A 24,755-nucleotide genomic window follows, 5' to 3' on the forward strand; every position below is an offset into this window, starting at 1 on the left:
CTCCCTGAGTAAAAATTACAGTGATTTAACTTTTTAAAATGTGTATGTGCATATACATGCACACACACACACCATATAACTAGTAATGCTTAGAAAAAAAATAAGAACTAAAGAGAAAAATGGAACTTGTGGTCATTAACATTGGTAAGAAAGAAATTTGATGGTGTCTAAAGAGCACACTCACAAGTAAAGATATTTAGGGGGCAGTAAACATTTCCTGTAAAGGGCCAGAAAATACATAACTTTCAACTCTGCAGGTTGTGCAAATATTCAACTCTGCCTTCATAGCATATAAGCAACTATAGATAATACATTAGCAAATAAGTGTGGCTGTGTTTGAATAAAACTTTATTTATAAAAACAGGCAGTTGGGCCCCCTGCCCTAGTGCCAACACCAGACAGAAGAGAAAATATAACTTCCCAGATAAAATAGCCTACTTTATAAGCTATTCACTGCCAGTGGCTCCAAACTGAGCTTTGAGAAAGCAGAAATACAGCCCATGGGTGACTTCTTGAGAGCAGGAGGGAAAAGAGAAACAGTGCTGGCCGGCACCTACTGCTTCCCAGGCACTATACAAACTCTATTTCATTTTGTTCTGCACTCTACAGAAAGTTGTATCACTCCTATTTCAGAAGGAGAAACTGAGTCTCAGGGAGATCACACAGTTGCTAAGTGGCAGGACACCAGTGTCATTCTTTCATGCACTTGGAAATAAAATGGCATGAATGAGGGCACCCTCCCCAAACAGAAGACACACGTGGGTTGTCCTGACAAAGTGTCAGTGAGGGCAGGGAACAGCAATTCTTGCCTTATCACCCACTGCTAAATAACACATGTTCAAGGTCAAGGGGTGAGGAAGACAAGTAAAGGTATGCAGCTGGGATGCAAACCGAGAGCTGGATTTCGGAAAGTTTTGAAAGACGAGAAGTACATGAGGGCCACGAGATGCCATCTTTGGGTCTTACTTTTGTATTTTCCGGGCAGCACGTTGTCAAAGGTGAACGTCATTGAGTTGACCTTGCCAGAGAGCTGGAGGCTCCGCTTCTCGCCCTGGCGGCTGAGGGACTGCAGCGTCACCAGCAGGTCACCACAGGTGTCTGCAGAACAGAGACAGGAGCACCTCAGGCAGCTGCCCTCACCAGCGATAGCCCAGTTTTGAACCCTCCACCTCTGGGTGTGGCTGGCCACCGCTTATGTCCCAAAGGGCAGCAACAGCGCAGGCTTCCTTTCCTGCCCACATGCATCTGCTCAGCCCTAAGACACCTCCCCCCATGCAGGTCATCAGTACCCAACAATGGAGCCACCAACAGTAAAAGCCACCCCATCATTTATTGAAAACCCCTGTGCGAGCACAGGAACCAAAAGAGGCAAAACAATATTACAGAGCCACCTGCGATGTCAGATGGATGGTGAAATGAGGGAAGAAGTATTCATGGAGCACCAGAAGCCATGGGACATGTGGGGGGCTCAGTGGGTTAAAGCCTCTGCCTTTGGCTCTGGTCATGATCCCAGGGTCCTAGGATCGAGCCCTGCATCGGGCTCTCTGCTCAAAGGGGAGCCTGCTTCCCCCTCTCTCTCTGCCTGCCTCTCTGCCTACTTGTGATCTCTGTCAAATAAATAAATAAAATCTTTTAAAAAAGAAGAAGAAGCAGCCAGAGAAAAAGAGAGAAAGAAGACAGAACATCACTGAGAACTCATTTCATTCCAGGCACAGAACTGGGCCCTCTGTCATCGTAGTAATATTACTCATGAAAGAAAAGATTTATATGGCTCTCGCTATGTCCCAGGCCCTCACACATGCCATACAGACACTAATTCCTTCGCTCCTCACAACCACCCTGCAAGGCAGGTACTGTCACTGTTCTTGTGTAGTACAGATAAAAGACTCAAGGCACAGAGAGGTTAAGTAACTTGCTCCAAGTCACACAGCAAGGGAGTAAGACCATGCAGTCTGATTTCAGACTCTACGTTCTTAACATCCGTGCCGCATTGCCTGATGTGGCTGTATTAAAGCCTCTCTAAGACCCTCTGAGAGCTGTAGTATTCCCATTCTACAGAAGCAAAAACTGAGGCTGAGCTCACTGTCTCACAGCTGGGAAGTGACAGAGCTGGGAAAAAATCCATGTGCTCTCTTAGGAGTCAAAGCAAAATTACTTCAAGGGAAACGTTTCCAGTGACTCGCTGTGTGGCACGTACTCAAAGAACCGCACTCAAAACGGACTTAAAAACCATTTCCAGGTGTGGTTTTGGCATTCACCTTGAACACTGCCCAACAGGGAAAAACTCACCGAAATCCCTCCAAAACTATTTGTTCTCAGTTTTAACTGACATCTTACCCAAACAAGAGACTTTCCCAGAAACTGATGCCAAGAACTGCACAAAGGCCACGTCCATCACGGGCCTATCGGTCACAGCAAGAGGGAACGTCTGGGGCTTCAAGGTCAGCCCTGCTCTGGTCTCCGCCTCAGGAACCATCACCTGCAGGGACACACAGGATAACATCAGTGTCTGTGTCAAGGCTGCGGCTCCCCGCACCTACAGTGCACCAGAATGTTCACCCAAGCCAAGGCTAAGTACTTAGAGGACAGACAGAGGTTCACTTCTAGGCCTAGTCTTATAATCACAACCAATCCTCAAACGGGCCATGGGAAGGAAACGTGTTTCTACTCAGATACAAAAGAACTAGCCTTCAGCCCTGCCACCAAGGGCACGAAAGTCTATCCGGCATAACCTCACAGACACACAGGGCTGTCATCAGTCATCTGTATACTGGGTGCAAACCACACTAAGACCCAGAACCTTCTCCTGGCTTGAGATCACTCGTGACATAAGCTTTGAACCTGTCAACGCAACGTGGATGTCCCCCTAGAAGAATTAAGCCACTTTCCTCTTTTTCTTTTAGGTTCTTCCTTAGGCTAAGAAGAGGGACTGGGGAAGAGGGCAGAGGTCACCTACGCCCTCCCTAATAAAGATTACACCCCAAAGTTGCCCTTCCCTGGAAAAGACCCTCATGCTTCGAAAGGGTTTCCAAAGGCTTATCGAAGGCCAGCCTCCCAAGAGCTGGCTGCCTGGTAAAGGAGCAAAGAACAGAGAGTGCTGTATTCGGGGGAAGCAGGGAAACCCCTCTCCTCGTACCCCATCTGCTCATGGGGGGTTCTCACGTGCCCTGGAGGAGAGCCATCGGGGCGGGGGGGGGGGGCCCTTTCCAGCCCTCTCCGTCCCCTCACCTGCCCTTTGTCAGGGACAAACAGGACAGACACGAGACTGAGCTCCACTGAGACACAGTCTACCCTGAGGGCAGGGCCATGGCCCTGAGGCTCCGTGGGCTGACCTCTGGCTGTCTTCTCTCTTGCCTGCCACCCACAACTGTGCTCCGGCCTTCACCCTCATGGCGAGACCATAGGCCAGGGTCACCCCAGGCCTTCCACCTGCCTCAATGGAGAAGTCAGATGGTGGCAGACCGGCCATCCTCAATGCAGGGCGAGGTGAAGAAACACACTAGCTCTATTCCGGCTTTGGGTACCAGAAGCCATGCGCTGTGGATGTGCCACTAATAAATGGTTCATCTGGGGACTTAGGGAAATTCTACAGTTGCCAAAAGCCTGAGAAGGAGGAGGACGGATTGGCAGGCTGGAGCTAACTCCCAATAAACATCAGGACTGGAAAAAAGAGAGGCCTGTGTACCCTTTCCAAACTGGGTGCCTGTCTGCTCTACAGTGACGCGCAGGAACGTGAAGTCCTCAAACTAAGAAACTGGGACTAGAGGGGCACCTGGGCGGCTCAGTGGGTTAAGCCTCTGCCTTCGGCTCAGGTCATGATCTCAGGATCCCGGGATCGAGCCCCGCATCGGGCTCTCTGTTCAGAATGGAGCCTGCTTCCCCCTCCCTCTCTTCTGCCTGACTCTCTGCGTACTTGTGATCTCTCTCTGTCAAATAAATTTTAAAAATCTTTAAAAAAAAAAAAAGAAAGAAAGAAAGAAAGAAACTGGGACTAGAAATGTTCCCTCTGACACCCCAATCTGGCTAATAATAACCCTTTAAAAATCACTTTTTTTCCCCCAATGTCTGAAACAGAACAAAACCCATCATACCTGGACTTTGTAGGCCCCTGGTTTTGCTTTAAAACAAAATGATCCATGAGCATCCGTCTCCACTGTGACCAAAGACTTGTCCTTGTCTTGAGACGACAGGACAACTTTGTATTTACTCATCTGCTTGACGGTGTCAGGGAAGCGAATGATTGATATCTGGCCACAGACACTGAACCTGCAACGAGGGGACCATTCATTCCAGCATGAGAACTCAATTATCGCAGGAAAGGCACTTACTAGCCCGAATGAAGCATCCCTCTTCCTGCCCGGCTCCTGGGGACTAGTTTAACCCTAATGAAGAGGCAGAAAACAGCCCAAATGACTCCAGCTTCAGAAAGCAACCTCTGGAAGGAAGACTGAGCCTCTCTCTGTATAAGGGACAAGGCACAGAGGAGGCCCACGGCTGGGTGGTTTATGGGTTGTGGGTGACATCCGGTGTTATCCCTGGCTGCGAAAGCAATTTCCAGAAAACCTGTCGACGATAACAATGCTCCAGGTAAACTGGATCGTTGGTGCAGCTGCCTCGGGCTGAGCACGTCAGCAGCCTCAAAAGACGGGCCTTATCCAGGGGAAATGGGGCGGGGGCATCTAAGACGCCTTCCTCGCCTGGGGTTATATATAATTTGTGGACAAGAGCGATCAGGGCAATGGGAACAGAAAAGGTCATTAAGTTTAAAATAATTCCAAAGCCAGAACTGAACTCCACACGAGCGAGGAGGCACAGAAGCAACCTATGACTGAGAGGCCCCATTCAGGTAACAAGTCGGACACGTGGCTCTCAATGAGGAGTACACGCTGCCACCAAGAGCTCGTGGAACAGCACATAACAGGCAAGTCCCCAAGCTGGGAAAGATCAACAGAGACTGTCAGCCTCAAGGGACGATCTCCACTCTGGAGCTGCTCACGTGTTGTAGTGTAAAAAGAAACCACAGCTGGAGGCCACCCCTGTATCCTCAGCTGGCCAAAGGTTCTATTTTCTAATCTTCAAGATCATTTTGGATAAAAATCCGCTGCTTCTTATGATGGAAAGATAAGGAAAGGTGGCTTCGATGCGGGATAATTAGAGGCTACCCTCGACGCTGGAACTCCCACCCTGCTGCAAATAAGAAGGGGCAGAAACCAATAAAGGGGTGGGAGACTGTGCGTGTGAAATCTGAGAATGAGGACAAGCCAGTCACCTCGCTAGAGTGCAGTGACCAGCCCGCCACATGAGCTCACAGTCCTGAGCAGGGGGTAAGGAATGAAGGCCCACGTGCTCGGTCCAGCCAGCCACCTGTTTCTGTAGGACCATGGCCTAGGAAAGCTGTTCCCACTTTTTACCTCCATCATTTTGGGGTGTGGGGGGAGAAGGCAGGAGTGGGAAGAGGAAAAGGGAGAGAGAGAGTCTTAAGCAGACTCCTCGCTCAGTAAGGAGCCTGACGCAGGGCTCAATCTCACGACCCTGAGATCACGACCTCGGCCAATATCCCGAGTCGGATGCCCAACTGACTGAGCCACCCAGGTGCCCCTACTTCCAAACTTCTGAAGGGCTAAGAAGGGGCAGAAAATCTAAAGAATAATAATATCCTTACACCCAAAAATCATATGAAAATCACATTTTAAAGTTCCAAATAAAGATTAATGGGAATCAGCCATGCCTGTCTACGTACAAACTGGCTATATGGGTTTGGTCATAGAGGCCGCATGGCCCGTCTGAAGCCTGCAGGTATTTACTCTCCGGCCCTCTACAGAGAAAGTGTGCCAGCCTGTAATGTAGATTTGAAGGCACACATCTTGGCTCTCATTTTCCTCTTCTGGGCACTTAGAGAGTCAAAGGACAGAGAGGGAATGCTGAGGAGTTATTCTTGAGGACTTTTCATATTCTCTCGATTTGTGTACATGTCACAGGGAGTGTCGTCTTGTTTGTTCCAAGCTGAACCTCTCTGCTTCTCTAATATTTTAACAATCCGGCCTGTTTGAGCTCATACTCTCAGAGAGAAGTGTCCAGTTACCCCAACCTCGAATGTAAGCTGGTTTTAGTTTAAAAAATAAACTGAAAAGCTGGTAGGACAGTGTTTTTTCTGCTGAGTCCCTTAAAAAGTGATTTGTGTCAACAAATTCCTTCACTGGGGTTTAATACGTTTATGGATAGGAATTCAAAATTCTGGTGCATTGTGAGAAGAGATTACTCTCTTCTCATAATCATTGGGACAAAAGTCAAAGCACTTCCTTCTCAGATAAATTGGGATTTTTTTTTTTTAGGTAAGAAATATGAATGAATTAAAAGGCAAATGCGCTACGTTGGCCCAAAAGGGAAACGAATTTTCCCAAAGATGCTCGACGAGTATGTTTCTTCTTTCTTCGACCCAAATGTTCCACTTCAAGGAAAAAAATGAATACACACAAGAAATCTGGGACCCCAGCAGCACAGGGCCTACTGACTCCCTCCGCACATCACCCGCAGACGCATCTACTTCTCTCGCCCACCCTGCTGCACCCCGGTCCCACCACCACTACGTCTCATCCAGATACTGTCACAACCTTCCCTCGAGTCCCTCCACTCACACCCTGGCCCCCCTGCAATCTCTTCCCACACAGCAGCCACAGGAGAAAAAAAAATTGTTGTTTTGAAAACACCCTGATGCCTATCGCTCCTTTGCTTCCATTCCATTTTGGGGGGAAGGCCACCTCCACAACCCGCGGGTTCTCCAACCTCACCAGCTCCTTCAGCCACACTGGCCGCCTTCCAGAAAGCACCTCTCCCTCCCCTCGAGGCCTTGGAACATGCTGTTCCTGCTGCCTGGGAAATGCCTCACTTAGCTAACGGAGTCCCTTCGGCTCAGAGACCCAGTGAGGGCCCCGGCCCTCTTCCCTGCACACTTACCAGAATTCACCATACTCAGCCCAAGTCTGTCTCCCCAGGAAGACAAAAGCCCCGTCTCTGTCATGCTAGTTGGGTTCAGAGCTACACACCCAGCCTCTGTCATGGTTCCTCACCCCGAGGAGGTGCTCAAAAAGGTTTATGAAGGCAAAGAAGGCAGGGAGTAAATCCAAAGTGGTTTTCTGAGCCCCATCACAACAGAGACAAAGTACTGGGTTCCACCTGCGTACTTCCTAATCACCCAGTTGTCGCAGAGTCCTTGACCTCGACCCCTGCTTGTCTATAGAAAACGTCACCAATGCCTCCTCAATAACCAAGCCGACAGTATGCTTTCAGGACTCAGCTCCTGGGCCTCCCTGACAGTCGGGCGCAACCTTGTACCTAAAACCCACTGCCTGGATCCTCCCAAGGCCAGCCCTCACACCCCACCATTTTTGGCCTGCTGTTCTAATTCTACCTGCTGACACCCCTAAGGTTCCAGCTACCTGGCAGCCCGGGCTCAATCTGTCCAGGCATCTGTTGAAGAGCGCCACCTAGTGGTCCTGCTGAACCCTCAGCTCCTCTCTGGGCCTGCAGCCGGGGCTCCACAGCCCCCCTGCTTCTCCAACTGGGAACCCCTAAATACTTCTCCAACCCGCCCCTATTTTCCCTATCAGGCAAGCCCTCAACAAGTCTGTTTTCATGCCCCTTGCGTCCTAGTCTTGTCCCCTTCAGAGTCATCTCCCACCACTGCTGCCAGGGAGCCTCTCTGCAAATAAAAATCTAACCATGTCACCTCCAGGTTCAAAATGGATCACTGGCCCCCTGCCTCCTGGGGGAGAAAGTCCCGTTCTTCCAGTGGGGCATGGGAAAAGACCCTCTGAGACCTGGCCCTCCAGCCCAGTCACATTCCTTGGCCTGCCCCCACGACACTGAGTCATATGCCGCTGTCCACAGACACCATGCTGCTCTAGGCTGCGTGCCTTGTTCATGCTGCCTCTCCCCAGGAAGGCCCTACCCCGGCCCTACCCCGGCTCAAGTTAGAGTTCAGTGAGCACCCAGGGCCGTCTTGGAGAGAGATGGCGGCAAGCCCATGCTACAGGGTGTGTAACACGCAGCAGTGAGAAGGAGCTGAGATCCAGCGATGAGGCCTGGGTTCTCTGCACCACACGGTACCACTGTAGGAGAAAACTACATAAACTCAACCACCGGATGTCCCTTCCTGTCCTCACAGTAAGTGGAGAAAGCAGGAAGAGCTGTCGCAATGACCAGACACAACTTAGGACAAACTTTCTTTCAAGCAACTACACTATCTGCGAAAGTCAAGAGTTAAGACACGGAAGGTCTTACCGATGGGAGGTCAGACAAGAGCTCTTCTTCTAACTTAGACCCGTTAACTCTGAAGCAAGATCATGTTCCCTAAGCGGCCACATGTACCTTCCGTTTCTAAGACTTGGCAACTATCTTTCTCAGGGGACCAGCCTGACCTTCTCACAGGTGTCTAAAAGCTGTTGTGGATCCTCAGCAGAAAGACACAGTCAGACTGAAGGTAATTTCCTCCCCCAGCGAGCACCCTGGCACCTCCACACCCGGACAGCCCTCACCCTGTCGCAATGATGTCAGCCAGCTGCGGCGTGTTCGGTGCGATTTTGATGGTGACAGTTTCAAAGTAGAGGTGTTCTTTCTGAGCATGGATGGTGTATGTCCCAGTCGTGATGTTCTCCAGGCGGAAAGAGCCATCAGCTTTTGTTTTGACTGTAAAACAGAGAGAGGCAAACGGAAGATGAGCCAAACACAACTGCGCAACCCCTCCATCTACACAAGAATACTTGAGACAAAAAGTCGGCCTATTTTCAGTCATGAAGGCTGTTTCCTTCTGGGCACCTGGCTGGCTCAGCTGGTTAGGCGACTGCCTTCAGCTCAGGTCACGATCCCACAGTCCTGGGCTCAATATTGAGTTCCAAATCGGGCTCCCCCTGCTCTTCGGGAAGCCTGCTTCTCCGTTTCCCTCTCCCTGCTACTCCCCTGCTTGTGCGCTCTCTCTCCGTCAAGTTAAGTATATAAAATTAAAAAAAAAAAAAAAAAAAAAAGACTGTCCCCTTTCCAATTCTTTCCATGATCAAGCGGGAAAGAGTTTCGGGGGCTAATGTGGCTGCCAACCTTTGATCTGGTTATTCAGAGTGACAACAGCCTCAGGGACACCTTCTCCTTCGGGTCCATTCAAGACCCTCCCGGTGACGGAGAACCCCATGACATGGAACACGGGCTGGAAGATGAAGAAGAGGAAGAAGGTTCACACGTGCCCGAGCGCCAAAGCCTTCCTTACTCACGCACCCTGCTGCCCTGCACGGCCGCCCCCTCTGGAGCCCCGCAGGCCAGCCAGACCCCCTCCCAGCTCCCCCAGTGCCCCCAGGTCGTGCTGCTCCCACACCACTGCACTCTCCCCAGGGCTCTGTGTTCTTCCACTCTCAACACATACATATTTGTCAAATCACTGAATAAAAAGGATCTCCAGGCTTACTCCCCCAGTTAAAGATCACAGGGCCAAGCTTGAGAGGGCCGCCCCCACCACCCTCGATCGCATTCTGCCTCCTCCCCTCCAGATGCCCCCATTCCGGGGAACGGTACCACGCTCCTATCTCCCGACCCCTAACCACACCGTCACCTGGGACCCCTGCCCACGCTCCAACCCTAATCCACCCTATGCCTCCCACCCCACCCCTGCAAGGTGTCCCATCTCTGCCACCACAACCCGAATTCGAGTCGTCCTTGTTCACTCCACCGAGGCCACCATCCTCACTCACCACGGGGCTCTGGGCTTGGGTTACCGGTGTCTGTGCTCCCACTCGCGAGCGCCATGGCTCTGCTCTACCCGGGGTCACTCTGGTCCAGCCACCCTGATCTCTGGGTCCCCAAGGTGACCACATGCGTGCTCACACCAGCTGCCCTCTCGGCTTAGAGAGTTCTCTTCCACACGTGGAGAAGTTTGGGGAGGGGGCTGCTCCTTCTCATCACTCGGGTTTCAGCTCAAACCACCGCCACCTCCAAGAGGCCTTCCCTGACTATCATCCCGTCTCAGGGGCCTCTGCCACCGCCCCCCATCCCAGCCTCTCAGTTTCTAGGACACTAGCCTCTTTTATTAGCTTCATTAAACTTTTACCAATACCTGAAATGTCCTTGTTTGATTTATTGTTCGTCTACCTCCTTTTAGAATGTAGGTTCCATGAACACAGTGACCTTTCATGTATTAATCAGCTGGGACACAGCAGGCACTGAACAAATCACGCACTCATGAATGAATGAATGAATGAATGAATGAATGCATGGATGCATGCAGACATACAAAAGCATTTGAGAGAACTTCTTCAAAATTAAATGGATTTTTAAAAATCCAGGTAGCCCTTCTTGATCCTTCTACAAAGACGTGGTTTATTCATGTGCTGATTTCCTCTCTCCAGTCAACGACTACTGTGAGCAGACACCTACTCCATGCCAGGCGCTAAGTCACATCAGAAATACGTGAAGAATGAGGCATTCCCGATGCGCCTGACCTCATGCCACTTACACACTGCTCCCTGGAATTTCATTCATGTCTCTGCTTAAAAACTGGTGTTTGGTCGAGATCTGGGAATGCCCCCATCCTTCCATGCAAGTCCCTTGAAGCAAGCAAGGACACTTTCTCACCCGCACCCACGTCCAGTGTGCACAAAACCATCAAGCACTTTACAGAACCCTAAAAAAGCCATGAGAACCCCACGAGTGCGTGACCTAAAAGCTTGTTCCTACCAAATGCAGCTACTTCAACGCAGTGCTTTCAGATGCAACATTAAAAGAAAGCGATTAAAATCTAATTTTTTTCAATAACTGTAACACTGGGAGGTCCATTTATGAAAGACTTATTTTCTTTGGGGGATTTGCTCTATCTGGCAAATTTTCTACAGTAACCATTATCTACTCCTGTTAATAAGGATATAAATGCAAGAGAAAACACACTCGCTGTCTTATTCTGGATCTAGGGAGTTTGCCAGTTGCACCACTCCATCCGTCACCCCACCTCTCACTCCCCTTCCCTGTAGCCCGAGCTCTCAGCTCTCCTTGGTGTCCGGCCACAGCCTCCTAACTGGTCCCTCACTCACACCTTGCCCCTGCCAACCTCTTCCCAACATGGCACCCAAAGGCTCACATCTCTCCCCCTCAGAACTGCACACAGAGTGGCCCATCAGGTCCTGTACGATCTGCCCCATCATCTCTCCCTGCCTCATGCCCTCTCATGCCCTCCAAGCCAGCCACTCTGGCCTCCTTGGGGTCCCCCACGCTCTCTAGGCACACTCCGGCCCCAGGATCTTTGCACCTATCACTCCCTCCGTCTTAAACACTCTTCCCATAGATGGCAGTGCGGCACCCCACCTCTCCCCCTCTCCCAGCAGCTGGTCGCTCAAACGTCACCTGCATGGCGAGGACTTCCTGAGAGCACCCAGGAAGACTGCAACCTGTCTCAACCGGGAAGTGTGTCACCTCCATTTTCATTTATTTTTCTACAGAACACCTTCTAATACGCCTAATTTATTTATTTATAAACGTATTGTCTCTTTCGGCCCTGGAACGCCAGGAAAAAAAAACAGAAATTTGTGCTTTTCTGGGTCCCCCACTGCCCACCCACCCCTGGAACAGTACCTCATGACTGACACTAGCACTCAATAAACACCGTTCACTGAACAAAGCAGCTGTAACTCGGGTTCCACCTTCTCCACGTGGAGAAATTACATGAGAGTGGATCCCGGCTAAACTGGAACACAGCACAAGACTGTGGTTTTCTCCAACGGCCCAGCCCTTCTACATAAAACATTAGTTGTCTTCTTCTCAAACACGTTTGCAACACCGGTGCCCAAGGATGGGAAACTCAAACACCTGTCCCTCCAGAAGGCAGGGAGGTCTTACCTCAATTTTCAGGCTGTCATGTTCCACCGTAAAGTCACGTCTGGAAGGAGCAACATCAAAGGTAATCCTCTCCCCTCTATAGAAGGGAATCTGAAAGGAAGGGTCTGTCCGTTACTCAGAGCCCACAATATGATTCAATAGTAATAATCGACCCAGCAGGCCACAAACGACGAGGGGTTTGAGGCGAGCCCAGAGAAACTATTAATCGTAACTGCTGCTGATCGTAAAAGAGGAAGGCCCAAACTTTTTGCAGCCACTACTGAAGGGTCAGTCTCATCCTAAATAACTACACTAAAAATGGTCACACAACTGCAGGGCCATCATTTATTCCTCTTAATGCTCAAATGGCATTGGCTCCTGCTGTGTCTTAAGTGTCTGAAACATACAGAAAACCCCAATCTCCACTCACCACAGTATAGTCCCCACTTGGCAAGGAATAGAAGGAGAACGAGCCATCTTCTTTGGAGACCGCGTAGCACAAATACACGAGGCTCTCATCTTGGGGCTGGAAGCCAGGCACCGGTGAGATGTTGCAGCCCAAGACATCCTATGTCAAGGGAAAAGAAAAGGACATCCTTTCTCATTACTATGTTCTGATTACTATCAAAGAGCCACATTTCAGGAAAATTCTTGCAAGTTTTACATCTCAAAATACATATTTCTGAACAGGGCATAGTGGTGGAGATAAAGCAAATGACAACTTCTCCACTCCAGTTTGAGAAGTTAAAAACTGGCACAGACTTCTTGGGGAAAAAAATGACGTCACTGTCCTTCGCTATACGGGTCGCCATTCTGCAGACAAGAAAATGGAGCTCAGGAAGGGCAAGTGGCTGGCCCACTCAGAGAATAAGAGGCAGAGCTAGCATCTGTCTGCATCTGGGTCTGACTGTGCTCTTTCCACCACAGTCCACTCCCACCACAGACATCCAATTCCTTGTGAGTCAACCAAGAAATGCAATGCTCTTCAACGTTGAGACGAGACGTCCCCCTGACTGGCGTTTCAACAGTGTGTTCTTAGTCGGCAAGCACCCTTCCTCCCAACCCCCAACCTCCGCCTAGTCTGTTCTCCACTGTTCTTTACTTACCTCTTTGGAAACCACAGAGGAAAAGAGAAGAAACTTCACCCCTTTCATGGGCTCCCCATCGCTGCGGACAGAGCCAGACACGTTGTAGCCGGCCACTATGAGGGGACTGGCGGCGTTGGCGTTGGAGTTGGTTACCCGCACAGTGGTGCTCGCCTACAGAAGAAGGGGACTTTACCTTCCCAAACAACAAACCCTCACAGAGTGTTAAACAACCACGAAGACATGTTTCAGCTAAAATATGAACACAGAATATTGGGAACGTAGTAGGATCAGAGCCACGTGTTTGGGAGAACTGAACGGAACTGAAAGGAAATGTGGCAAAATGTCAACCACCAGGATGACTTCCTTTGCACAGCTGACTTTTACCTCTTTTACACTTTTCCACCTTCCAAATTTTCTACCTGTGTTACCACTCCTTGGCGCTGTTTGATCTGCTGCGATTTTTGAAAATGAGTGTGCTTTATTTTTTTCCATGTTTAACAGTGTGTATGCATGGAATTTTAAAGCTGTCAAAGCAAAGTTTATAGAGAAGAAAGTGCACACAGTCTAGGGCACAGTGCAGTGATCTTCACAAACTGAACACGGCCTGTAACCAGCAACCAGGAGCCCCCTCATGCTCATTTCCAGGTACCAGCTGCCCAGGACAAGCCTCACACTTTCAACAGCATGCCCCACTCGGGAACACAATCTTATATTAATAGACTCAAATCCCCTTATCCATACAATTAACAATATAAGACTTAAAATTTCTTTGAATTGTAATGTGTAAGCCATGAGTTTTAAATAAAACATTTTTAACCCCCTGAATATCCAGTTATGAATAGTACACAGTGAAGTTGATATACGAAACTGTCCCATCAATTATAAATGCTTAAAACCTATAAAGGAAAAACTGACATAACAAGTCTAATAGAGCCTTAGCAAGAAGGAAACACAGCCTCAAGTCCAACATACAAGTTAATGTCTCAGAATGTCCTTTAAACTTTATCTCAATTTGTTTTCTTATAGTGATTACAAATCCTCACCTGGTCTGTTTCTTCCTTTTTTTGATCTTTTATCATAAACTATTTCTGTCCAACACTACTCTGAAGAACACCTGTACACACTCAAACCAGCTAAAAAAAGAAAAGCAGAAGTACCACTCGGGAGCCGAGTGGACCCCGACCTCCCTTCCTGCCTCTCTCTGTAGATGTCAGTTTCATAATGAATACGGTGTTCGCCACTCCCATGCATGTCCCCATACCTTTTTCTACATAGGACTCTGTAAGTGCAAGTACCCTGAGTGTTTTTAATTACTGCAGAAACATCGTGTCTCTTTACCTTTGGCAATTTGCTTTTTTCCCTCAACATTATGTTTTTAAATGTACTCCTACTGATCTGTGGAGCTCTGGTTCACTTATTCTTGCTGTCCTACAGGCTTCTGTGTGACGAAACCCCACGCTACTCTCCACCTAATGGGCATTTAGGTTGTTTAAAATATTTTGTTCGTACAAACAAAACTGCCACGGACATTCCTTCACCTTCTCCTTGGGCGCACGTACAACTGTTTCTAGAATGTTAAGTATATTTATAGGTTGCTGTTTCAGACTGGAAAAAGAACAACAAATAAATCTCATCGGGTCCTTCTGGTGTTGATTCAGCTTAAAATAGCTACAGTTAATAACAGAACTATTTCACAGCAGGAAAACAATATTGTCACCTAAAACCAAAAACAACAGAAGGAACATCTGCTACAATGAGTTTTATCTTATAAATACCAGTGAACCAATCCGCAGCACTGTCTTTTTCTCATCTACTTCCAGAGAAACCATAAACCCTTTTCACATCCTGAACGGGAACCCCTATGCTTGTTCCCAAACCTGAACACTGTCGGCACAGCCGTCGACACACTCACCTCTTTCAATGCCCAGGTTGGATGAGTTGCAAGAATTTCATAATCTCCAGGAAGAACTTTAAAAAATGCAAACCTAAGAAATACAAAATACCAATTAACTTTCTCTCAACAGCCTGAGTGTTCTAATTAATGGCTAATATTGGAAGCATTAGAAAATAAGGTCTGGATTATCACCAACTTGCCATTAGTTGGTTAAATGAGCATAAACAAAATTCAGTCCTTCTCTGTACAAATCCACATTGGAGAGCACTTATTGAGTACCTACTGTGTACAAGAACAGGTGTTCCATGCACTGACAGGAAGGAGGTTTTATGTTTCCCTCAACCCCAAGGATATCTGACCTTAAAAACCAGTCACTGTGGTTCAGTAGGGATTAGTCACAGAACATTCAAGTGCGTTTTGGCAGAGGTGATAGGCATGAACAGGCAAAGAGAAGAGAAGGAAGTATGCAGAGGACCAGAGATGGGAAGGGAAGCGTCCTGTGTGAAGAAGAGAGAACAGAGCTGACAGCCCAAGGTCTGTGTTAACGCAAGACGCTGCTAATGGTGTGGGCAGGGAAAATGATAACAAGCTTTGAAACCAATACAGAAGAGATGAGGTCCTTTACCAGAAACAAATACAGTGTGAGCCATTCTGGGCTCTTGCACAAACTACGATGACCAAACCAGACTCCAGTGAAAACCAGTTAAGTAACTATGGGCAAATCAAGACCAGAATGACAGGAGCTAAGGCTGGAAACCCTGGCCCCAGGATTCTGATACACTTAATCCTTCACATGTGCGAGCACCAGACAACAGGAGGGCTAATTCTAGTGAAATGGACACAAAAAAATCCACCTAATTTCTTCTTCTGTGGTGGTATCGTATAAAGTATTGCTTGTCATAACTGGACACAGCTTGGAAATCACTTTGCTACAGTAAAATTGAAATTACTATGGGATTTTGGCCTTTGTGCATGTTATGATCATTGTTTTAGTCTGTGCCGATGAAGGAGATTCAACAAGTTCAAGTTCCTTTGCCCAGTGAGGTCAACAGCAAACTGCTGCTAGCCTAGAGAAAATGGAAGCCCTGTGTTCCTCCTGCAAGCATCCATCAAGCAGAACTAAATGGTATCCCCACACTGAAAAAGAATTTCAACAGTCCTCATTGAAAAACTGGATAGCCTACTGACAGACTCATTATAAATTTCTAATTTGCAGTTAAGTCAGCTTTGTATATTGAAGGAGTAATGATTTGAACACTTTCAAAATTATCAGTTGGAACTACTCTGAATTAATCTTGGCACATCTGTTAACACTTACAACTCAACGATATAAATCCATTAAATAAATACTTTAAATCTGACTCAACAAGGTTAATTAAATAGTTGTCAGTTCCCGCTACAAAATAATTTTGATGTAATAGTGATAATATGATTTTTGAAAAATCACAACTGAGGGGTTCCTGGGTAGCTCAGTTTGTTAAGTGTCTGACTTTTGATTTTGGCTCAGGTCATGATCTCAGGGTTGTGAGATCGAGTCCTGCATTGGGCTCTGTGGTGGGCATGGAACCCACTTGGGATTCTCTCTCCCTCTGGCTGCCCCCCCCGCCACTGCATGAATGTGGGAAAATTTTTAAATTCTAAATTTTAAAATTAAAAAAATCATAATTGAGCAAATCTATATTGAGCTAACACTATTAAGCACATACTCCATGCTAGGCAGTTTGAAATAATGTTAATTTAATCTTCCTATTAACCTTAGGGGGTGGGTTCCACCATCATCATCATTTTTAAAGACAAAAACTGAGGCCCAAAGGTGTTAAGTAAAAACACCTTTACTGTTAACACTTTACTGTTAACTTGTCCCAGGTCCAACCCGATTCAGTGGGGGAACCAGGATTCAAACCCAAGTTTCCAGGTTCCAGAGCCAAACCCAACTGTTAAATGTGGGCCTACTATGTGCCAGGCTCTGCAGTAAGTGCTGTACAGACATTAACTCATGTTTAATCATCCCGTCACCGAGAGAGCCAAGGGCTCAGATGACTTCCATTTTACAGATGAACAGCTGAGGCACTGAAAGCCATGAACTTGTCTGCAGATAAGAGGCGAAATAAGGACTCGAACGCAGGTCTCCCAGGCCCAATCACTGGCTCCCTCCCTCCCATGAGCTGTGAGGCAACATGACACCAGCAAGACTCACTTTCCACCAGGCTGTGTCACTGTGGACTGGATCTTGGCTTCAGTCCCCGTATTTCTCAGGGACACCTGAACTCCGGCAGGGCCCAGGGGCTGCCCTTTGCTGAGAACCTGCCAAGGAGAAGGAGGTCAGGACCCAAACCAGCAGCAAAGTTCTCCTCCTAGCAGCACATCCCGTTCATGTTCCCTACATGGAGCTTGTACCCTTCTTTGGGTCAAGACTCCTTTGCAAAGAGTAGACAGATTATGGATACCCTTCCCGGGCACTGCTGAGGGGCTAAGTGACAGAAAAACACTTCATTTCACCGAATCTAGGACACTAATAGCTAAAGATGCACCGTTATTTTATAAGTGACAGAGAAAGAAAAATAACCCAGGATCCTCCTCACTAGCAAGCAACTCACACATCAAGGCAGGATCACCTTGCCTCTCCAAGAATGGGCACCTCACTCTCAGTGTAGAGGCAGAGGAGAAATGAACCGCCATGAAGAAAAGGACAGCAAGGCGATTTACACATGTCCACCCTGGTGCCAGATGGAGGGAGGAACAAGAACTCCCCTGAGAATCTGAACTTGGAGCTGCCATTCACACAGGTTAGCCCTCTACATTCACACCATCAAGGGGGCCCAAAATACTCTTGGACAATCTAGTTCACTGCAACAGCTCCTGGGAGAGTGGTGGAAGCAAATGCAAACCCTATTTGCAAGAGACCGGCTTCATCCCCCAACACTGATTACAAGTTGCCCCGAGTCCTGGGGCCTGTGCTCAGGACTGCACCCCTATACAAGGCAATCCTTGGCAGTTAGCCACCCAGCCTTCACAGGGCATGACAAGTAACCTAGATCTGGCCCCAAGAAACACCCACTGCCTTTTACACAAAACTTTACCCCTTCTCAGACCCCCTTAAAGCTTATCTATGTATGATCCCTTGTGGGCTCAGAGCCCCATGTTAAAAGAGCCCTACTTTTTTAAAGGTAGGAGAAGACTCAGTACACAATACAGAGAAAATATAAAAAATAACAATGTTCTTGGGGCTCCTGGGTGGCTCAGTCGGTAAAGCGGCTGCCTTTGGCTCAAGTCATGATCCCAGGGTCCTGGGATTGAGCCCCACGTCAGGCTCTCTGCTCAGTGGTGAGCCTGTTTCTCCCTCTCCCTCTGCCCGCCTCTCTGCCTACTTGCGTTCTGTCAAATAAATAAATAAAATCTTTAAAAACAAAGAAACAGACAAACAAAAACAAAAAACAATGTTCTGAAGCCAAACCTTCCCGTTCACAGAGAATCCGGTGAACACAAAGTTGATGTCCCCGCCCTTTGTGCAGATGTCACTGACACCATCCACATAGAGCTCCACGTTCGTCGGCTCTGATTAATGACAGTGCGAGGGGAGGGAACAGGGGACAAGACACAAGAGCCGATTTAGTTCTGAGACAAGGTAAACCTGTGTAGGCAAAACACCTTTTCTTGGTTAACTTTCATTTTCTTTATTTGTGTGTATTAATACACTCGCATGATTTAAAATCCAAAGGTACGCAGGGAAATCTCCCTCCCAGCTCCTCCCCTGGACTCCCAGACTCCTGCCCCATAATGAAACAGAGTGTGGAGAATAATGTGCTTTTATAATAGTCTTGTGGCTGAGCGGTAGCTCAGAGTCCCATTGAAAATGCAGTAAGCACCAAACTGTTTTATTTATGGATGCTGTGCTCGCTTCGGCAGCACATATATTTATTGGATGCTTATGCTCCTCACAGCTACTTTAACAGGTTGGTAATGACATTTACAATGGACTGATGATCAAAGTGACACACGGAAAGGTTACAAAACGACACCCCCCGCCCCAAGTCGCAGAGCTTGTGAATGACGGAGTCCCAATTCAACCTCCAAAAGCCTGGCTCCAAATGGTCCCTTGACCAAGTGCAGGACCTCAGCCACATTAAACCAGGACCACAGATTCTAATGCCCACAGGAACCAAGTCCGGGACAGGCCACATGGGAACTATGGTAAACAGGAAAGGAAACACCACCACTCAGCTTTTGCCAAATATCAACCTTTTGAAGAAAAAACAGACATCTGGATTTTATGTGCCATCTCCTGATTTTTTAATATTAGCAACTAATTCACTTTGTCTAAAAAAGAAAAAAAAAACTGAAGAGGTCATCATAATAAGGGTTAAGGTTTTTTAAAGATCAGAAGTGTAGAGTGATAAGTAAACCAAGAGAATTTCAGGGAAATGAAGAATTACACACACACACACACACACACACACACGGGAAGATGCCAATAAAAAAATGCACATAAGATTTGAGCAGATACCTCACAAAGTGGCTATCCAACTGGCCAGTAAATATATTTTAAAAAGCGTTCAAGGGGCGCCTGGGTGGCTCAGTGGGTTAAAGCCTCTGCCTTTGGCTCGGGTCATGATCCCACGGTCCTGGGATCGAGCCCCTCGTCGGGCTCTCTGCTCTGCAGGGAGCCTGCTTTCTTCTCTCTCTCTCTGCCTACTTGTGATCTCTGTCAAATAAATAAACTTTTAAAAACTTTAAAAAAAAAAGGGGGTTCAATCTCATTGACCATCGAGCAAATGCAAATCATGAAATACCACCACATTACCAAGGGCCAGTGAGGCTGTGGAGCACCTAGAACCCTTCCACATGGCTCTGAGAGCAGAATTTGCTACATCTGCCTTAGATATTTAAGACTATCTCCTAGAGCCAGGCATCTAAATGCTCTCTTGCCCAGCAATCTCCCTCCTGGGACAGACCCAAGAGAAATGCAAACACACAAAACCACGTACCAAAAGACAGGAACAAGGAAATTCGCAGGACCACCACCCTTAGTGGCCAATGTCGAGAAGAGGCCTAAATGTCCATCAAGTGAAGTGGGGAGATCACTTTATACTCACACAGTGATCAAATGAGCTAACTAAAGCCACACACGTAATACAGATAGATGAATGTCACTAACAATGGCAAGAGAAAAAAAAACAGACACAAAAATGTACCCCTTTAGAATCCTCAAGGGTATCAAAATAGACAGAACTCATCCAGAACTTCCGGAGGTGGGGGCAGAGGTCACCTGCGGGGTGGGGCAGAGCGGTTAGGAAGCGCCTGCGATGGGGCCCTACTGGGTACTGGTTCTACCTCGTGACCTGGGTAGAGGTTACATGGGCACATTCACTTGGGGAACATTCAAGGGATACCCATACAACAAGTACACTTTTCTGAAAACATAATTCAATAAAAAAGCTCCTCAAGAGAAAAAACACTGGCAGGGGAGCAGGGGCTCAAAGAAAACCCTCCCACAGGCCAGGGATGATCCGCAACCTCCCCTTTAGTGCTGTCTTGGGTTTCCTCCCCCTCCTGCTTTCTAGAACACAGAGGTCAGGTGCCACCTCTGATGAAGAGGATTTCCTGCACGGAGCCAGATGAGCTGACCTGAGCTTCACTTGGGCCTTCTTGATGGCAGGGACTCAATTCCTCCTCCTCTAACTCACAAGCCTGACACAAACAAGCATGCCCTCCCACACTCCCCCCAGCTACAGAACGGGGATCACACACATCTACTCTCTTCGGAAACGTCAGCGGTGACAGAGCAGAACTCTCTCTTCTTCTGTCAACCCCATTCCCACATCTCCGGCTCTGTTAAAAGCCAGATACATCAGAAAAGTTTTGAGCTTTTGTTCGTCTGGGTGCAGAATGCTTTCAAGTATTTATTCATTGCTAACTGTGTGCCAGTCTTCCCCAGCATCGTAAATATTCTGGCCCATTAATCCTCCAAGTTAGGCTGGGAGGCACCACCACCGTGCTCCTGACTCCCTAGCAAGAAGGCTGGACACCGACCCAGGAGGAAGTAACTTGTCCAAGGTCGCTGCAGAACCAGTAATACCCAAGGTTGCCAGACCTGATCTCTTTTGTGAAGCAGATCTGGATTTTCATGTGAAATCTCACAGTGTTTAATACTGCGGCCCTAAAAGGCACCAAGGGGTCTAAGAGGCCATCCTGGGACAGGAAAGACATCCCCGCTCCTGACCTCTAGATACAGTTCTGCCGCCACTTTCTGAATGGAACTACAAAATCAGCTTCCTGAGAGGGGTTTGGGAAAAGATGCCTATTTTATGAAAGAGGGCAGAAAACCCTAGAGCAGGTCCAAGATAAATCCAATCTACTCTAAAGTAATGAGAAAAGAGGAAAAAAGCCCTGTTCCGCACTAGAAATGAAGCCTTAATATTTTAACAGTGTCTGCACTTCGCCAATTTAAATTAATATTCGGCATATAATCTGATCCTGGACAGAGTACATCTGGTTATTTCGTTCACTTACCAAAACTCCACCCTAGGGGAGGCTCAATCTTCAGAATGAAATCTCCCTAAGGGGGGGAAGAAAGATAGAGGAATGAAAACTGATGACCTCTCAGCTAGATTAACAGAGTTCAGTGCTTCTGTTTAATCTAGCATTTTTCCACCTGCAATGAAATTCTAAGCACATGTTCCAAGTAGCTGTGGGCTCCCTGATGGCCTTCAGATGCCGAGAGCTGAGGCCGGATGCCCAGGAGGGCCCACCCGACCAATCGGAAGATACCAACCCAGTGCCCAAGGAAAAGCTCTAAAGGGACGATACCCAGCCACTCTTTGTCTTCTGATACCAGGCGTACTACTAATGGAGTCTCCTATTAACCCCTTCTATGCCCAAGGCTGATAGCGTCAGCACATATCCTTAGAAACGAAAGTCATTTCTTAAAACTGGATGTTATGCACACACCCTGCTTTCTTGAGGTTGACATAAAGTTAAAAAAAAAAAACATATTTTAAGACCCTACTTCTAGAAGTCAGTCCTATGTATTGTGCCTAAAGATGTACCTTCAAGAATATTTACTGCTGTGTTGTCAGTAGTAATTTTTTTTAATTGGGGAAAGCCTCTATGCCTACCAACAGAGAGAAGTGGTTACAGTTTTTATTTGATTCTGATGTGCTGTGCAGCCATTAATAAGAAGATAATCCATACATACTGATGTCGAAAGCTTATCAAGATGATCTCATAGGGAAAAAAAATCAAATTGCAGAATAACTCCTATTGTTTAATTCCATCTGACATAAAAAAAAAAATCAAAAGTATGTGGGTTTATGGATTATTTCTGCAACATGCTATAAATCTGTTTCCAAATAAAGAGTTGAGATGGGGAGAAGACACTGTGCGGGGGAGGGGGGGGGAAACCAGGGGGGAACGCAAGCAGGTAGGCATGGATACGTATCTTCACACACGTGCACATATGTGTGCATGTTTATAACACAAAGAAAGCAGTCTTTTGGGATACGCACCAAACTTGTATCAGTCATTACCACTACAGAAGGATGAGAAATTGGGGGGTAAAGGTTAAAATATACTTCTAAGGACCTTGTTTTGTTGTTTTCCACAAAGCTCATAAATTCATAGATCACTTGTATCAATTTTTTAAAGAATATTTTAAGCCGCTTGCAAACGTAACTCTACTAACTCAGAATTTCTCCAGGTTAGCTCTGCTGACATCTGGTCTGTCCTTGCACCATGAAAGGTAGCCCAGCTTCATTTCTGGCCTCTACTCACCAGATACTGTCGCAATCCCCCAACCCCAAGCAGTAGTAACAACCCAAAATGTCTAGGCATTGCCAAGTATCGCTGAGAACCACTGTATTCAAACCAGTTTAAAAACTGTCTCCCTCGGGGCGCCTGGGTGGCTCAGTGGGTTAAGCCGCTGCCTTCGGCTCAGGTCATGATCTCAGGATCCTGGGATCGAGTCCCGCATCGGGCTCTCTGCTCGGCAGGGAGCCTGCTTCCTCCTCTCTCTCTCTCTCTGCCTGCCTCTCCATCTACTTGTGATTTCTCTCTGTCAAATAAATAAATAAAATCTTAAAAAAAAAAAAAAAAAAAAACTGTCTCCCTCAAAATCTGGCCAGAATTGTCAAAGTCCACTTGTAATTTATAAAAGAGACCAGCGTTTGCTCATGTGGTGTATCAAGGCTGTCTGGTTAGTGCAGTCCTATGGGCCACACCAACTCCTTCCCATCATAAACAATTACAAGAGTCTTACCTTATCATACAAGGGGATCATAAAGTAACCATTATTAGGGGCACAGTCTGTCTGGTATTTCAAAGTCCCATGCTTGGTATACAGCTTTATCTAGAAGGCAAGGAAAGAAGAGAAGTCATAAGAGAATTAGCTACGTATTTTACGCCAAATGCAGGGACAGAGAGAAAGACAAGGTATCTTCAAATACTGTGATCAGATATTGTTCTGGCTAGAAACCATCTAAAGACTACCCCCCAAAGTTGTATTTTTCAGTTTATGTTTAGAGGCTCTCTCTATGTTGTTCCTATCTATAACGAATTTTCCAATTCACCATTAATAAGGTACTTATTAAAATGCAATCTCCAAGCCCCACTTCTGTTTCTAAACTAGGTCAGGAGGGAGGGCCAAGGATCTGCATTATTAACAGCAAATGATTCCCAATAATTGGAAGTAACACTCGTAGAAACTCTGAATTTTCTCTTCTATTTTCATTCTTGGGCAAAAACAAATCCAAAGACATTTAGTACATATCTTCTCCAGATCTCTAAAGCTCTTGCATCCCAACACAATCTGTTACCCTTTTAAGATGTTCAAGCAAAGTCTGGGTCTTCCATGTACTATGTGACCTTGGGCAAGTCATTTAACCTCCTGAGATCCAATTTGTTCAGGGGTAAGAAAAGAACCACTCCCCTTCCTGGTGATTATACAGATTCTATGCCTATTAAGCACCTGGCAGAAAGGACGACTCAAAAAAAAAAAAAGAGTAGTATTCTTATTATTTGACTATATTACCGTGTTGTATTATATCATGTCTCTCTGCCTTCACTTTTCTCCGACAGCCCCAGGAAACTACAACCTGCAAGAAGCCTTGCAAGGTACTTTCTGAAACCACCTGTGCCCTCACACTGAGAGGCAATCTAGGAGGTGACATGGGCACCCAGCAGAACCTAGGGACCTTGCCACTACCAGTGGGCAGAGTCACTGAACACCTGACTTCAGATCAAAAATGGCACAGAAGCCACAGACAGACAGGTCTTGAAGGTGATAATTACCTTCTTCAGGAAACAGACCGTACTGGGCTCTGCTGTTTCTGTTCGAACCTCACCATCCTACAGGAATAAAAACTGGCATCTGGAACAAGGCCCAGTGAAAGACCTAGTGGGGTGTGGAACCAATTTTTGACCAGATTTGCTGAGAATCTCAGCAACCAGATTTGTAGAACATACTGGCTTAATCCTCCACGGCAGCCCTTCAGCTACCAGAACTGGAGAGGCTCATATGTGCTTTCAGTCAGCCTTTGGGATCTTAGGTCCCCCCAGAGTCCCTTCTCTTTGGAATCTCCTAGCCTCTTCCCTTTTTCTCTTTCAAATCCCCTTCTCCTGCCCCACCATCGGGGCAGGAGCCCTAAAACAGAGCCCGGGGCTGCATTAGGTTCTGTCCCATCTATCCTGACAAGTGACCTTCCTCTTCACAAAAGCTTTCTGGGTCACAGTCCCACTGGGCTGATAATCATGGATCCGCATGGTGCTTTACAACTTAATAAAAAGACTTCTGCACAAATCTCTAGTGTAATTCCAATAACTACCCGGTAAGGCAATCAGGGCAGCTGAAGACATTCCATTTAGAGAGGAAAAGGGAGTCCCCAAGGAAGGAATGGGGGAAGATTAAAAATACAGATTCCCAGCCCCTGAGA

General features: G+C 47.2%; 1 protein-coding gene across 1 annotated transcript in view; it reads right to left on the reverse strand.

Annotated features, from left to right (window-relative positions):
• The window catches only part of LOC131819266 (BOS complex subunit NOMO1), a 55,132-nt gene that overhangs the window by 29,461 nt on the left and 916 nt on the right, over window positions 1-24,755 (reverse strand). Inside the window, exons 2-14 of the mRNA XM_059154140.1 lie at window positions 23,084-23,173; window positions 21,340-21,385; window positions 18,284-18,384; window positions 17,027-17,133; window positions 14,848-14,920; window positions 12,954-13,106; window positions 12,278-12,415; window positions 11,869-11,958; window positions 9,091-9,196; window positions 8,535-8,685; window positions 4,092-4,266; window positions 2,338-2,479; window positions 967-1,098 (exon numbers count right to left, since the gene is read on the reverse strand). Of these exons, the coding sequence (XP_059010123.1) occupies window positions 967-1,098; window positions 2,338-2,479; window positions 4,092-4,266; window positions 8,535-8,685; window positions 9,091-9,196; window positions 11,869-11,958; window positions 12,278-12,415; window positions 12,954-13,106; window positions 14,848-14,920; window positions 17,027-17,133; window positions 18,284-18,384; window positions 21,340-21,385; window positions 23,084-23,173 (1,504 nt within the window). The remainder of the gene's footprint in view (window positions 1-966; window positions 1,099-2,337; window positions 2,480-4,091; window positions 4,267-8,534; window positions 8,686-9,090; window positions 9,197-11,868; window positions 11,959-12,277; window positions 12,416-12,953; window positions 13,107-14,847; window positions 14,921-17,026; window positions 17,134-18,283; window positions 18,385-21,339; window positions 21,386-23,083; window positions 23,174-24,755) is intronic.

The sequence above is a fragment of the Mustela lutreola genome, chromosome 17 (genome assembly GCF_030435805.1).
Source record: "Mustela lutreola isolate mMusLut2 chromosome 17, mMusLut2.pri, whole genome shotgun sequence".
Taxonomy (NCBI): Eukaryota; Metazoa; Chordata; class Mammalia; order Carnivora; family Mustelidae; genus Mustela; species Mustela lutreola.